The sequence below is a fragment of the Ovis canadensis genome, chromosome 2 (genome assembly GCF_042477335.2).
Source record: "Ovis canadensis isolate MfBH-ARS-UI-01 breed Bighorn chromosome 2, ARS-UI_OviCan_v2, whole genome shotgun sequence".
NCBI lineage: Eukaryota > Metazoa > Chordata > Mammalia > Artiodactyla > Bovidae > Ovis > Ovis canadensis.
The window spans coordinates 153,750,077-153,767,733 of record NC_091246.1 but is presented as its reverse complement, the minus strand read 5'-3'; the positions used below and the strand labels follow the sequence as shown (position 1 = coordinate 153,767,733).

The following is a 17,657-nucleotide window of genomic DNA, read 5'->3' as shown; positions in this document are numbered from 1 at the left end:
TATGTATAAATGATTTAAGTTGGGTCTCTGTTCTTTTAATACTTCTTTCCTGTATATCTTTATCTTTTCATTTTTGTAAGTCCTAGTCTTATCCCCCTGAATTTGAGTGATTAGATAAAAATGGATTCTTTCTTTGTAATCTCAATCCATAAAGTTTGATTTCCTTTTATTATTTCACTTTTTTCCTTGACTTGACTCTATATGAATTTCTTGCTGTGTGCCAGGTATTGTGGTAATAACTGTATGAACTTAACTCATTTGTTCTTTTTGGTAATTCTGGAAATAGACTCTATTATTCTGTTTGTCAATAAGGGTAAAAAAATTTATAGAGTCAGATCACTTTGTCCCAAATCATCCTAATATGTAATAAGCAGCAGAATAAGAATAAGAATCTAGGTCTATAAAAGTTAAGAACTCAAGCTGTTTACTGACTCTTTAATATGAACAATGCAATTAGAATCACTTGGGAATGGAAAATTAGTACCAAAGTCATTGCAGGGCCTTTTCTTAACTTACATTGGTAGATGTCATTCTCTTCAGCATAAGTCAGAGGAAGGAACTGTACATTTTCTCAGAGTTCTCAATAGTTCTATGTGCTATTTTTAGTAGATATTATATATTAATTGATTTTCTGATATAGTCTTTTTCTATTAATTAAAAACAATTTAGGCAGACTCATGTCTGTCAGCTTTTGTGACATCCCTAACCAGCATAAACAATAAAATGTACTATATGATAAATAATCCATATCTCTGTATATTATATAAGCCTATAAGTATTTTAAAATGATACAGGTGAAAAATCAGTGATAATAACATTTGTAATTTAAATGGAGTGTAAGCTTATAGCAATTACCAGTGGGTTCCTCTCTAAATTTACCAGTGAAATAGCTTTTAGGATTCTCTTTTAGTTTACTTATAATGAAAACACAAATGAAAATGTTTTAAACTTCAGTTTTCAAGAGGCATGGTGGCAGCCTCTTGCTTAATGTTTTGTTATCCTGTATATTCAGCCCACAACTGGACTCTATCCAGCGATGAATTTAGAAGTAAATTCAGCTTGTAATATGACTGTACTTCTTCATTAGGGCAAAAGAACAGTCACTTTGTGCAAAGTCAAAACTAGGTTACAACTATTACTACTTTTTTTGAGAACTAATTTTCTTGACAGGATTCTTATCAATAAAATGTTCAGATGTTACCTGTTGACTCCAAACAATCTTTGTATCTATTCTCTATTTTGAAAGCATATTAAAAAAAATCACTGAAACCCCTTTATCCCAAATAAATCTTCACACTGGCTGGACTTTCTTGAAGATTTTTTGTTTTCTTTGATTGGACATATCCAATGGGCTTCTGAAAATGTGCTGTTTATCTGGTTTCAGATCAACTCATTATCAGATACTTCTTAACTGTACCTGATATGCTTATTTGCTAATGATTTTGGGGTATGAAATTAAAAAAAAAATGGTCTTAGCCTCTTTGAGAAGTCATACATGTTTAGTGTCACTAGTGAGTCAGGTAACATTCTGCCAATTATATGCTGGTAATCCTACACTGCATACTGATATGATACAAACTAACTATACTATACAGGTTTGTTTCTGTAACTAAGTATTGAATTAGTTGCTAGTAACAAATAATTCAACCAATACTTACTTATAAACTTTTATGTGTTGACATGCAATGAAGTAGTACTTGTGTAGCAAACATAGTAAATGCAGATTAAATTAAATGTAGGCAGAAATCAGTGTAAGCTGCACAGAGTAGATGAAGCTTGGACCAAGTTTTAAGGATGTTACTTAGAAAAAAGGAGCTTATACTTTATGAGGAAAATGTAGAAATGATACCATTCAGAGTGGTTCTTTTGTTCATTCTTTTTTCACAGGTATATTAGAATATAAAATGAGTAGTTATTGTTGTTGTTTTTTAATCAGTGTTTTACAAAAAAGGTAGGGCTTTGAAGAGTAGAAACAAACAAAGGAGGAAAGAATTAGGGAATGAATAATAGCTTACTTTTTATTTTCAGATATCTAGAAGGTTATGTCTTTTTCAAGGTAAGGGGGGGAAATAGTTTACTTATCCAAGAAATTTTCTATTAGTTTTAAGATGGTAGAGATTTTAAACTATTCCGTAATAGTTTTGTGTTAGCACTTTTTTGTTATTAAAAATTATATTTCATAAAGGCTGAGAATAAGTAAAGAACGCAGGCTTTGGGGTCAAGTCTGCATTAGAATCCAGTTTTTAACTCTTCTTTACAGCATAACCTTGAGTAAGTTATCTAATATTCTTGTGCTTCAGTTTTCTCATCTGTAAAACAAGGATTTTAGTAACTATCTCATGGTGTTATGAATATTGTGAAGTGATGTATATATTCTGTGCACATGCATGTTGAAGATGTGCAATAAACTTCACTATTCTAAAGATTAAAATAATTGATACAAGGAAAAATGACTATCATGTTTTTAAAAATAGAATCTGAATATTTTTGAAAAATTTAAGAATAAGTGTATAAATTAATTACTAATTTGCTCACTTTAGGAAGGTGAAGGTAACAGCTACAAAAGAAAAAGTTCCCTTTTTATATTTTGTACTCTCAGACTAATTTAGGAATAGTCAGCTGATTTTTTTATTGGACACTTATTGTTTTTCCAGCATATTTCTCTGGGGCATGCTGATGAAAAAGAATGTGAATATATTATGTTAAAATTCTGGCCTTTAAGATAATTGATGTAATTAAAATCATTTTGTGTTTTATTCATCTGTCTATGGGCTTCCGCAGTGGCTCAGTGGTAAAGAATTTGCCTGCAGGGCAGGAGCTGCAGGAGATGGGGTTCGGTCCCTCAGTTGAGAAGGTCCCCTGGAGGAGGGCATGGCAGCCCACTCCAGTATTCTTGCCTGGAGAATCCCAGGGAAAACGGAGCCTGGTGGGTATAGTCTGTAGGGTCGCAAAGAGTCAAACACAACTGAAATGACTTCACACACACACACACACATCTAAATATTGTCTCCCCCACAAGACACACGCACATGCACACACATCTAAATATTGTCTCTCCCACAAGACACACGCACGCACAAACACATATCTAAATATTGTCTCCTCCACAAGACACACACACACATATACCTAAATATTGTCTCCCCCACAAGACTGGAGCTTCTTTTAAGGGAGAAATTTTTCCTTATCCTGAAATTCATGCAGGGTCTGTAAAAAATAGTTTTTTTCATAAGTGGTTATAAAATAAAATCAAGGAATGAGTGTGTCAGTGGTCAGTTATTACCAGTTCTGACTTAACATGTAAGAAAACTGCAGCTAATTTTGTGAGGTTTAGTAAGTAATTTGTATATGTTAGTGATGATAGAGTCTTATTTTAAATGAGTGAAACATGAGATTGACAAGGTCAGTGAGCCAGTGTTTCATAGACATTAGCCTTGATAAATCTGAATTTTCTGTAATCAGAGCTAGAGTTCGAGTTTGTCATGTCATTTGTCTTTTAAAGCTAGTGGAATATATTTAGCTACTATTCATAAGATTTTCTTTTCATCAGTATCCCATAAAAGTTAATTTAAGGGCTGAATAGTCCTTATCTCGAATTTTGTATACACACACACCTTTTCTTTGCCTAGTTTTCCAGGCTGAGAGAGAAAAATAGAAAATAGGACACATAAAAATTCTATTTCTATTCCTAATATAGCTTTGTGAGCATACTCATCCAACTCTTGGAACAAGTTTAGTTTCTATATTATCTTTTGTTTGTGCCCTGTTTTTCACTCTTAGTATCAATTTGAAGTTTTATAACATTCAGATATAATCTGTGAGGATGTCTAAGAAAATATTTTAGGTGTTAATGTGCATATACTATTCCTGCTAGACTTAATAGTTTAGAACACTAATTTATCTATATAATCAGAAATTGTCAGCTAAGAATGTTAAAACAATTTTATGTTTAAAATTCTAAGTATAAATCTGATATACAACTAACAGTTCTTAAGTGTCATTCTTTTAATTTCAAACTTCTCTATTAATAATACAATTTGTGGGCAAATTTATTGTTGTTTAGTAATTTCTATGCATTTGAGTGATAGAAATCTGCTTCAAATTGGTTTGAATTCAACTGTTGCTGTAAAGATGTAGGAAAACCTTTAAAACAATGTCCCATTATCTATAAAAATATTATTTATTGACTCTTTTGCCTCTTGAATACTTTTCTATCTTCAATCTAATGAACCCTGGTCATTCATTCAGCAGACATTTATCGATCATACTGTGTGCCAGGCATGCAGTGGACACACAGGGCACTAGGATCTACTCCCTGTTTTAATGCCAGTGTTGTACCGGAAAATGGAACCTGTAACTTTATATAAAAGGTCTTTTCATAGCCTATATATATTAGTTGCTTAAGATCATACTCAAATGATTTGACATTAATCCTTGGTAATTGTGAGGATGTTTCTGAGCCTAGGACTTAAGTTTGTCTGCTTTAGCCTGTTGTTATCTCTGTAATTTCCTCAGGAGGGTAGAATTGACTATGGTTGTAGATTTTCTTCTAAGTCATAGTTGATCATTATTCTAATAATAATCAGAGGTTTTTCTTAGACTACTAGTAAGTTTTTCAATTAATGCCTGCTGCCACTTTTTATATGCCAAGTAACTTTTCTATATGCAGTTTTTATTCCTAATTAAACACAAATCAAAGGGGAAAGAAGGGACTTTCCTGGTGGTCTAGTGGTTAAAACTCAATGCTTCCATTGCAGGGTGCCATGCAGTGTGGCCAAAAACAAACAAACAAACAAATAAAACAATCAAAAAACCAATAACCAAAAATGTTTTCTTGGAGCTTTTCAGTTTAATAGATAATCTATTAAACCTTTTCTGTAGTATATGTATTAGGGGTCCCAAGTGCTCTGCTGGGGAATGGATATTTGGTGGCACATAAGACACAAACCTTGCTGGGATGTAACTGAATCTAAGAGTGGTCTTTTTTCTTTGCTTTTGTGTTAGGATAACTGTTCCATCAGATAACGTGGTGATGAAAACTACTGGCTTTGGCATCCTGTGTATGTACAGATGATAGTGGTGTCACTTACTGGTTGTCATCTCATTTAATTTATTCAAGTCCTTGGAGCCTCAGTTTCCTTATCCATAAATTAAGAATATTAATGCCTACCTCTTGGTTGTTGAGTATTAGTGTAATTTCTATGCAGTATTTAATTAATAAGCCCAGTAAAAATATATAAAAAGGATACATACCAAAGTAATTGAGCTTTACATTTTTTCTCCTATGAAAATGACTGTGCCTTTTGAGAAATGGCAGTTTGAAGGATATATTTGTATATTTTTTTGGAAGGTGATGTTAAAGCACAAGAAATGTATGTAAATCCTTTATTTCCCTTATCCCTTCCCTACTACCTTTCTAACGTGAGTGAGCCCTAGTGTTTAGTCTCTGGAGCCTTTTATTCCTTTACTTTATGTGGAACTGTCAATAAACAAACTAACTGTATTGTTTTCTTTGTCTACTAAACAGGAGTCTGAAGTCACTTGTCCTTTTTGTGTTGACTGTCAGGGTAGCCACTGACAGATTTGATAATGTTAAGTTCGTTACCCAACCGGTGACCCAGGGATGCTGGTCTCTTGTAGCTCATTAATAGTCCCTGAGGAATTCAGTTTTTAAGTTCACTGTTTATTAGTCACCTCTAATTCTAGAAATACCTATCATAGAGGAATACCAAAATTCTAGGCATATTGTCTTTGAAAAAAAAAATCAGTATAGCTGTTACATTTTTTATTTGATTTAGAAATTTTCCTAGGGGGAGTATGTCTTAAACTTTAACACTGTACTGCAGTAGCAATATTCTGCTTAGTTTACTGTGTCAGTTTGAGTGCTCCAAGAATCAAATGCCAAAATAGGATTTGGTCTATGCAAGAGATTTATTTGGGGAAGCACCTTTAATGGATAAAGGGGAGACTCTTCAGATAGCAGTACAAGTCTGACTGTGTGGATGGAGAAAGGGAAGGTAGGATTGAGTAAGAAGACCCTCATACTGCAGTATATTCCTAAGAAAGTTTCAGCCAGGCTGTTGGGGAGTCCTTGGGACTGTTGTCCTTCAGAAGAACCCCTTATTTGGTAGGAATGGCTGTTTGTAGTACCCTTGGTGTGCCCAGTCATTGACTGGGAATAGCCCTAGGGAGATGTGTCCTGGGGAACCCCCAGAGGATCCAAAAGTGTAGCATCTGAAGTCTGCGAGTCAGCTATGTCTGCAGTAGGTTCTACTGAAAGGAGATCCAAGCTGGGCAAGTCCATGACTGCTACAGTTAGTAACACTAAGAACCACAGTGGTGGAAGTGAAAGTGAAGTCGCTCAGTCGTGTCCGACTCTTTGCGACCCTGTGGACTGAAATCCACCAGGCTCCTCCGTCCATGGGATTCTCCAGGCAAGAATACTGGAGTGGGTTGCCATTTCCTTCTCCAGGGGATCTTCCCGACCCAGGGATCAAACCTGGATCTCCCACATTGGAGGCAGACGCTTTAACCTCTGAGCCGCCAGGGAAGTACACAAATACTGTTTTATATAATTTTATCATCAAATGGTATCATTCATGAGCACATGGTGACATTGAAAAGTCAAATAGCAGTTAACTTAGCTAACTGAACTCACAGGTGATAGAACCAGAATTCTAACTTAGGCAGGATTGTGACTCCACAGAGTGTCTTAAGCATTTAAATACCTATACCATACTGAGTACAGGCACAGACTATAAAAATTCTGCTAAACTTTATTTCGTGACTTAACTGTATTCTTTTTAGAAAGTTTCATGAATCTAAAAACGTCTAATTACCTTTCACCATACTAGTTTCCAGAGATCGATTTGTTTTCATTAAAGTATATATATTCAGAGCTGTGGCTTTACTGTTTGAATTTTGATGCATGTCTTCACTTGTCAAAAAAAAGTACATTATGCTAGTTACACTCCATCCCCCTTTTCTCCCAATATATTGAAGTTGTACTACAAATCTCTAGCTACAATAAGCAATTCTCCAAGGATGAAGAAAGAAAATGTACATACACACAGGAATTTCTTTTCCAGAACTAAAATTGACGTTTTATAAATAATTTCCGTGTTGCAAAGTTGAGACTAAGAAATCACAGCAATTCAGTGATATGCATTTGGCATGAGTCAGTTTTAGTTCTTAGTGCTTTTCATTGGAAATGGCATAAAAAGTAAGATTTCTTTGAATTTTTTATGCTGTGGGCTTACAAGAGACATAAGATGTTTTTCTCTTGTAGATGTCTGGCAGTGCATGGCAGCAGAAGTAACGAAATGGTCACAAACCCCAGCAGTACTTCCCAGGTCACATGCATCCTTAATTTTTAAAGAATCTAGAAACAACCTAAGCAGTTGATAACAGGTCATTTCTAGGTGATAAAGGATATTTGATATGGGGTGTTGCTTTTCTTTCCACACCTAGCATTTTTATAGCCATTTAGAGACCTACTTCACATGATGGTGGGTTTATATGTGTTTAAATATGTAACCTAACTGATAATTGAATTGTAACTCTTCTCTTTTCTTGATGTTTGACATTGATTTTGAGGTCTGAAATTTTTTTTTCAAGCTTTTTTTCCCCTGGCTCATTTTATATATAAACACTTCCCATAGTCATTGACTTCAAAATAAGGGCAGTTGGGAATGCCAAATGCAGCTACTGTTGAAAAAACAAGAGAGAAGGAGAGAAATTGTGAATTATAGTATCTACTGCCAGAAGTACTTATGCATTTTTCTTTCAGACACCTTTGTATTAAATTAATTTTACAAGCTTTACTTAAAAAATAGTCTCCTTTGAATGTAAAAATTGGGAAACTATAGATTGATGCTTTAGAAATTTAGTCTTTCAGTGACCTAGTAGTTGATATGAAAACGTGAATTTAAAAATAAATAGCATATTGGCTAAACTGTACTATACTCATGAAAGAAGCCAAAAAATTATGGATTAAACTGAATCTGAAAATAATTACAGTTTTGTATCCTAAACCAGATTCGTTTTAAAAATGAAATGATAGGTCCTTGACCCTTGGGTGTGCTTGGAATAAATATGGAACACAGTATTGTTTTTAAAACTATTTTGCTTTTATAAGCTAAGACAGATGTACAAAAAAGATGCAGTTTTTATTTTGTATTGGCAGCTTCCAAATATTTAGTGTCTATTTCCAAGAGTTGCAATTAGTAAAGCTACCATGGTACTGAAATCTGCACATCCCACAAGCTAATTATATTTGCAAGGTCAGAGTGAATACATATTTTCAGAAAAATAAAGGGTTATATAAATATGTGTCTTCTACTTGGCTGTTATATCACAGTTTGTTGATCTGGAGTATAATGTGTACAATTCACAAATTTGTCTGATAACAGAAAGTGGTGTGTGATTGTGTTTATTTTACTAACCAGTATATTCACAGCAATCACTTCCAAATATCTCTCCAGTAAAGATGTGTTAATTACAAAACAGACAAGGTCTTCTATTATATTAAAGCTACTAACAAGAAGACAGCAGGAATCACACATGTAAATAGCATCATCAACCCCTATTTTAGTCCTCTGTTTTGATCTGTGAGTTGCGCATAGACCAAAGGTGCTATTAAAGACTGAGTGTATGAAATAGGCAGCATTATATGAACAAAATTTATTCAACAAGAAAACAGACCTTTAACATGAATTTAACAAGCCTGAGAAATTATAAACTATCATATGCTGCAGATTCATGCAGTGATAATAAACAAAAAAGGAAAGTAAGAGGTTTCCCTAAGCTAGCCAAACTGCTAATGGTTTTGTTATAAGCTGTCTACTGTCGCAGTGACCTCTGAAAAGTCTCAAGGCACTTGTACCAGAAAAAATTAAGTGGTCAGGCTGGTGAACAGAGATTCAACGTGGTGAGTAGGACTGTAGCACGGAAAGGAATTATAAAAGTCTAGCCTCATATTCCTAAAGATATTTGTCGTACTTTAGGTTGGAAGTTTTTGTTGGTACATATTAAGGAGAGAGTTTTTTGGGCAAAGTTTTTTGGCTAAATTACTTTTTGGATTTATAAGCTTATGACATAGGCTGAACTGGTTTAATGTATATATGCATTAAAAGATACCATTCAGAAAATCAGATAGCTCGAAAAAATGGATTTTGCCCCTGCCCCCCTCCCATACCTTAATTAATCCTAGGGGGTTCTTTGTTCAGTATATTGTATCTAAGATTTCCATCCTCATCCATGGAGTGACCACTTTGCTGTCATTCTGTTGCCTCATGCTGTAAATACATAAACATGGAGAAATGCCTTCAGCTTGTACACACCTCCAAGTGCTCACTAGGGCTTTTTCTTGAATCTTAGTGTGGCATAATTAACACCTTCTGCACCCATTGCTCATTAGTGCACTGGACATTAATGAGTCTATTTTGATAGTTGTTCTGAAGGAGAAAGTTACTTATTTTCACAGTGCAAAAAGCAATTATAAAATTGTATAGAAATTAAAATGTAGACTATATTGCCATATTTATATTTTTATTGCATGCTAAATCTAATTTTAGTCTGCAGGTTGTTGAACATGTTAGTTTCCTTAAGACAGTTGCTATAGTGATGGACGCAAATTCCTTTGATCTTGGTGTAGTTATTCATTTTCTGTTGGCTATCATATTGTCAGTCAGAAATTGTCAGTCTAAGCATTTAATTTCACATAGGTTGGAACAGCATATTAAATTCTTGAATTTTTCTCTTAATTTTAAAAAGAATTAAAAATTTAAATTTCAGTTTGTTTTTAACTGGTCACAATATCTATTTAACTGATATTTCCACTTCCTTCTAATGTAGTTTCATACCTGTTTATAATATTCCAGAGAAATATGAGAGACTTTTTCCTGTAAAATAGCTGGTTTGCTGCTTTGGTTTGAAGGCATTCTATATAAAAATACATCTTGTGATATATAATGGTATTTTCATAGTTTTGCAGGAGTGTTCTTTTTTCTGTAAGTTGTACTGAAATCTATTCGGAATCAAACTATTTTAAAAAACAATTGGACCAAAGTGATGCTTTGCTCTTAAACATTTACTGCTTTTGGTTAGGGAATCAATTCTTAATTTTATATTTATTTAAGTTGTACTTCTGTCTATCAGAATAGTCTCTTTTCCCCTTCTTTGGCCTAAATGTTACCTTATTTTTATGTGCTTTTTAGTAGAAAATGTTAGGAAATTTTACTTTGATATGTTTTTAAACAACTGTCTGATAATATCTGATTAAAGCATGTTTGATAGTAGTACATATTTTTATTATTGCTTTATGAAAAATATGAAAAAAAATAAGTGTAAGCAAGAGGTGTAATCCTAGGTCATATTTATTTATACATAAATGTGAAAATTAAGGCTGAATTACAGTTATTGTATAAAAAGAAAAAAGTTTTCACAAACTTTTAAATCATGCATGTTCTGGGGATACTTGGTTTTATTTTAAGGCAAGAAGAATCTTTGGGGAAATTCAAACTGTTAGAAATAAAAGCAAAAGGCAAGGTTGATTATTTATTTATTTATTTATCTGGCTGCTGGAATAGACAGAGGCCTTAGATTGTGTCACTTGTCATAGTGCTTTGATCTAAGTTTGTGTACATTCATACCTTCATGGCAGCTTTTTAGAAAGAGTGACTCTTTCTTTCAGTCTTGTTCTTGGCGTATAGCATTTAGTAATATACTTCCTTGATGTTTCAGACTTTTATTACATTCCAATTGACTTATTTTGGATTTTTTTTTTTAACTTAGTATCCTCAATAATTATACAAATGAGAAACAGTCTAGTTGACAGCAGCTTTTGAAACACTGATAAATCTCTTTGAAAGGCAAACCTAGAAGTATTATTGTATCCTGCTTTAAGATATTTTTATATGAAGAATGTATTGAGTTTTTTCTCTAGGTGATTGATTTACATTCTCTAAAAGAGACATGTGTCTTGAGATCCCAGGTTCTTTGCATAAAACTTAACATTTAAAACCTTTAACAAGTTCTTTCAAATCCATGATAATGAACAGAGAAAAGCATTCAGATAATAGGTGATTCTTGTTAAATCTCTTACTATATAAGAGCTAATTGATGATTTGTATCATAAAAGGATTTGAAGTTTTTCTCTACAAAAATATTGAATACACCCAGCAAAAAGAGAATACCTATCATTATTTGTTTACTTTGAACTTAGAACTGTATCATTCTATACCATGTTCCTAACTTAAAGCGTAGATGACCTTGGTTTTCTTGTATTGTGCCTCTTATTCTTGAGAGTGGTTTGGACATGTAAGGCCATCAGACAAGGTATAAAGTTTTTTATAGTCACAAGAAGTAAAAGGTATCTGACTAGAAGAGAATACGTGGAGTGACTGCCTTGCTGGTTGTAATTTTGTTGTCATTTCAAGTATTGTGGTAGTATAATTGATGTGACAGGGCTGGGCTTTAGATGTGGTCCCTTAGCTTGTGCTCACTTTCAGTTTTAGTTTCTCTTTGCCATTCATTTTGATTAGGTAGAATTTAGGTGACAGGCATGCACACCAATGAGGGCTGTTTGGTGTAAGTTTAGTAATGACGTGTTTCAATAATGAAGATGCAAAGTTAATATTTTCCTTTACTGCTTCATGAAAATTGCAATAATTGGTGTCACCTTACATTACAAGATAGAGGGTGGTGTGCTGATGGCACAGTCAGCAGGGGTTCTTTTTTATTAATATTATAATTAAATGATTTTCTGGAAATAGGCCAGAAACAGATGCAAGTTGATCATGCCTTGTCCACTGTTGCTTGACATCATCACTTGCTTTTTAAAAAAGAAATGACCTGACACCTTGTTTTTACAGGTTGTTATTGATGCCTTCAGATTGATCAATGCTAATATGATGGTCTTAGGACATGAACCAAGACAAACAACCTCAAATCTGGGTCACCTAAACAAGCCGTCTATTCAGGTAATGCCTGTATTTGATTATATGTTGAAACTGTTTTACATATTAAAAGCCTGTTATAAATGACCAGTTTATGATCCAATACTTAGTCTTTTAATTTGTTTTGCAGTTAATTTTTCTTGTGCTTTAAAAGGAGATTATGAAAATAGTTTTGCAAAGTTAGATTTGTTGTATATGAGTCTGCTTTTAGTGATGTCTTTAAACTTCGCTAACAGTTTGAGGACATCCTTTTGGGGGGCATAGTAGATCCTTAATCTTGAGAGTACCTTACAGTTTTGTTGGTTAACAATGTAGTAAAGGACTGATAGGGGTTTAAGTGGAGTGTGTTAGGTATCATAGTATCATTATTGATTGGTTAGTAGACTTTTAATACCTAATGGTAAATTGCTGTATACTTTAAGGGGTTCCCAGAAGCAGTTCCTAAATAGTACTTAAATATTTTTTAAATTTATTTTGCTTAATCCCTTCTTTTAAAACAATTCATACAAGACACAGCTACATACTGCTTTTGATTAGTTTGTATCTTGTTCTTTCTAGTAATGTCAGGCATATTATTAAAGTTATTTAGACACTTAATATCCTCCTGAGTGATTAGTGTTTTCTTTGTATCATTCACATACCTCATTGTTTTTACACAAATCTTTATTGTCTGCAAAAATTATTTTAATATGTTTTTAAATGCACCACAACCTGTGTCTGTATAGTTAATTGCTTCTCTGAAGATTAATTAAAAGGACAGGAATACCATGTTCGGTTAAATAGAACACACAGGACAGAGGCATTATAGTAGCTACTGCTGCTCTGCTTCTGAAACCTTGCTCTGTCCTGTGGTTGTCTTTAGGGAGTTGTGGCTTTGACAGTTAGCCATGGTTAAGCTTGGCTATACTTTGATAACTTTATACTTTCAGATGCTTAGTTTTTCAGCAATCACTCATCTGAAGCCTTCATCAAAGTGAAAAAATTTTTTTCCCAAAGGATTGAGGTGTGTTGCTTTTGAAAAAATTATTTCAGACATCAGAGAAAACTACAAAGTACAATGAGTATGAAGTAAGCTACTAGCGCTTTTGATTGGGTACAGACAAGCCCATGCTTGCATGTTCCAAGAGAATATATTACTGGACGAGTTTAGCCTGTGATAATGACCTTTCTTGTAAACCCCCATAGCATCATACTGCTTCATTATTTTTTTGCAAAAGGTTAAGTAGCATCTCACAGTCTAAGATCATTGTGATTACTGCATGGTATGTTTCTGCCAGAAGTTTCTACTAATTGCAAGTCAACAGCCACCTGTTGCAGATATTGTCTTTTAAATTTAAATACTGCTGTTTAACCTTAAAAATTGAGTGTAATTAAATAATTAAAATCTGGTTCTTTTTGCATCAATCCAGTTTGTATTTTTTACCTGATAAACTGTAATTTAAGATGAACCTTGTGAAGCTTTCCAAACTGAAGTTAAAGGGACCTGTGTATATAACAGCTATAGCATCATTGTTTTTCATTTCTTCTTAGCTTGTTTTGCCTTCCAATTAAAATCTGTAAATATATTTATTTTACAGTTTATATAGCGCCCATCAGGAAGATATCTATCTGAATGCTTTGCAGTTTTGAGACAATTCCAGTACTAAAACACTCAAATGGGGTCAAGTGAAAAACTGACAGAACAAGGGCACACCTTAATACAACTTCTTAGTTTTCTAAGACGAGGTAGAAAGAAAGCAGCCTAGAAGAACTTGAAGTGAATGGTGTTATTCATAATAGAATTTTAAGATGTGTTGGCAGAATCTGTACCTCAGGGATCAGAAACCTTTCAGAAAGGCCATACCTCTTATTTTGGAGGAAAATTAGTTTGTGTTTAGAGGGATCTTATTCCTAAACCAACTTACAGGTAGTAGGAATAGGTCCATCAGCCCTCATGCTGGTGTTTGCTAATGCTTTGCTGATTTTTTTACTATAATATTAGGGTTATATTGTAAACTACTATTTAATATATTGAGGAAAGTTCAAAATACGTTAAGGTAAAGATGATAAAATCACATATACAAGTTCTCCTCTTTGAAAAAATATATATTAAAAACTGTGTGTGTGTATTTACACCACAATGTTAGTATTGATTGCCTTTGGGTAATAGGATTATGGATTTTTTTCTTGTTTTTCCTTCTCTTTATTTCTTAAACTTTTTGCAGTGAAACATACTGCTTTTAGAAGATGTTACTTTTAAGCACTAATAGCAATGTTGAAGCATCGACAACAAAACAAAGCTAATAGACAAGGTTTATATGAACTTTCATGTTTTAAATAAGAGAAGTCATTAATAGAGTCATTTCCAATAGAGTGAAAAGTGTAATGCCTATACTGTAGAGTTTCCTGTTAATGTTCGTAACTGTAATACTATTTTGTATGTGGAACATTTGACCAGTACTGTCAAATGTATAGAATTGAGGATTAGCAAACATTTATTTTATTAAACCTGTTTCACTAAAAATTGTTCATCATTTCAAGTCCTTAAAGGTCACAGTTTGTTTGAAGGTTGTCAGCTGCATGGAAATTTACTAACTATTGATGCATAGATGCATTGTACTAGGATTGTGAGCCCCTTAAGTGTAGCTCTGAGTACAACTTTATTGTCTAACAGAGTTAAACTCTTCAAAAAACATTATTTTCAGTAGTTGTTAAGCAGTTGTGAGTCAGTTGCTCTAGAAAGAACCATTGTGGGCATTTTGTAGATGAGGAGACTTGAGCCCAGCATATTTGTGATTTGCCTAGGTTACCTAGTGAGTTGTAGGAACTCTAAGCAGAGCTTCTCCTTTTATACTATAGTTAGAAGATTCACTAATTCATTAATTTTGGCATAGATAATATATATATACAGCTCAAAATTCAAAACTTATGAAAAAGTATTTAGCAAAAGTTATCCCTTCTGCATTTGCCATTTGGAGCCTAGTCCTCCACCCAAAAGGGAACAAAACACATGTTTTGTTTCTTTTCAGTTATTTTATTTATATAAAGAAAGCTTCCTTTTAAAGTATGATTTAATGGATGATATTTAGCAGCACAGTTTCAGTTTATCAGTGTAAAATAAGGCAAACAGATTATCTTTAGATCTAAATAAATACGCCTTAAGAGCATGAAACTTTTTTTTAACCTATCAAGAACCTATAAATACGTTATTACACCTTTCATAAACTGTGTGTTTTATAATATGCCTGTTTTCCACACAGTGAGCAAATGAAGTTAGAACTTCTCATTTCTCCTGAGTAGTCTAGACATTGCCAGAAAGTATGATTTCACCATAATGATTATTGGTGTACTTTTCTTCAGATCTGTCATACCAACAAAATTATAAAGCTCTACTCTAAAGATGAACTTAAATATAGAAATAACCTGAAAGTCAAATCAGTGGGATCTCAAAACTCCTCTTTGTCTAGTTACTTCTCCAGATTACTCTTTGTCTAAAATAAATAGCATCTTACACGTGATATTGAGTCTCAACCTAGGAAGAACTCCCTTCTTTGAAAGTTTTTGACAGCTTTTGAGCAAAGAAAACAAGGGTCAGCATATCCACGAAGCAAATAAGCTAAGTCCCATTTGAGTAATTCTAAAATGTATTGTCCTAGAAACAGTGCTCTAAAAGGTGATTTAGCTTCCCAGATCAGCCACTGATAGCTGACAGCCCGAAATATAAACAGTATAGAACAGAACCTTGCTTTTTAATAGTGCTTCTATGAGAAATTGTTGGAGTTTTCAAATAATTAATGAATGAGCTTCAGGACAAAATTCTGTTTTACTGAAGAATTGCCTAAATTTTCCTAAATCCATCATGTGTTTTGTTAAGTGTAGATTTAAAAACTAGGTATTGATGTTCTCCAAAATTTCCTGGTTATGTAACTTCTTTGTTGGCCTGATATACTATGGCATTTTCAACTTGGCCCTTTCAAGAGGCTAGTCTCCTCCTTGGTAGAGCTAATCTTATATTTGGTGTATGCTGCCACAACTTGTAATTCAGTGTCAACTAGATTGGTGAATCTCAGAAAGTTTATTTTTCACTAAGTTAAATAAAAGAGCCTGCGCCTTTTGGGTTTATATGGAAGAAGGACTCCGAGGGGCCAGTTTACTTATGATTTGGGATGAATGTAATGGGGGCATGCAGCAGGTGAGTAAGTGAAGTTAGAAAATAGTTTGAGGATATCATTTGGATTAAATTTATATTTATTATTGTTCCTGCTAATTTTTCATACTACCTGTGTTAGTTTTACTACTTTTATCTGAATAACGTAATTGAAAATCAAGTAGGTAGTGCCTTCAAGTTCTCAACTGTGTATTTCAGCAGTACAGTTTATCTCCAAAATGCGGACGTGTGTAGGTACCCATTTGGCTGACTTCTGTATCTGTTGGCTATACCATTACTAGCTTTATGGCCACTATGTAAAATCACACAGTTGGAGCACTTGGGCACCTTTTCTTTAAATTCTTCCACCCAGAGGATGTACTTCCTAATTTGCATAAAGTTGAGTACCATTTAAAGGAGGCACTGATTAGCCCCACTGTTTGATCCTCAGTAGTACACATATCTATGCACTGAAATTTAGCTCACTGTTCTTGATTGTTGAAATGAATAAGGATTTAATAGATTCTCTTAGTACTTTAATTTCACATGTCAACCGTTTTATTATAGCAGATGTTAGAAATATGAGAATGGATTTTTGCAGTACATAATCTAAAATGGGTTAGTATTTGGTGGGGTGATTTTGCTAGCAAAATTTAATAATAAGACTATGCTTTGTTTTCATTCTCATTTTTAAAGTACAAAGAATTTAAGAATTTCTGAGATATACTGTAGCATCATAGTATGGTAGAAAAAAACATGGGCTTTGGAGTCAAAAAGTCTTAGGCTCAGACCCCAGCTTTGCCTTTTATTAGGTAGAAACTAGTACAAATTGAGATTAGTGTCTTATTACCTCATCTGTCAGAAATACACACGGAGCCAGCCTACCTTACTGGGTTGTTGTGAAGATTAGAAGACTTATTTTGTAAAGCAGATGCCAGGTGCTCATCAAATGTTTTCTTTCTACCCCCTTTTTTTGCCTCAACACCTTAAGACTACACTATAAAAATCTAATTATAGTTTATCTTTAGATTCCTGAGAGTTAACCCCAAAGCCCTTTTTGTTTTTGTACTTGAAAATGTATCCAATGTATATTTCTGTGCTTTAATGTCTTGGAAGGCTGATTAAGGAGTCCATAGAAACTGTTCTGGACCTCATTTGAACCTCTGCTGCTAAGTTATTTAAGCAGTTGTGAAGCATTTCTAGCACATGCAGCGTTATTGTTTCTTAATAAAACCATGCCATTAGCTTAAGTTTTTATTATGGTTTCCCTGTTTTTCTTGGTGATCAAGTACAGTGGAAAGAAGTTTCCATTAGCCAAATAGGGAAACAGACAGGTCCATATTTTAGAGATTCAACTTTTCTGCTGAAATTCCCACTTTTGAACTTGAAGGCACTACCTACTTGATTTTCAATTACGGTATTTGGATAAAAGTAGTAAAACTAACACAGGGAGTATGAAAGATTAACAGGGACACTAACAAAGAAATATAAATTTAGCCCAAGTGATATCTACAAGTACTGCTGAGTGAGATTGCCTGTCACTAGATCCAGTACAGAACAGATTCCATTTTATT

General features: G+C 33.6%; 1 protein-coding gene across 4 annotated transcripts in view; it reads left to right on the top strand.

The window, feature by feature from the left end:
* The window catches only part of PSMD14 (proteasome 26S subunit, non-ATPase 14), a 103,648-nt gene that overhangs the window by 65,906 nt on the left and 20,085 nt on the right, over positions 1–17,657 (top strand). For all 4 annotated transcript variants that reach the window (XM_069574346.1, XM_069574349.1, XM_069574348.1 and 1 more), the window contains one exon: positions 11,874–11,981. In XM_069574346.1, the coding sequence (XP_069430447.1) occupies positions 11,874–11,981 (108 nt within the window). The remainder of the gene's footprint in view (positions 1–11,873; positions 11,982–17,657) is intronic.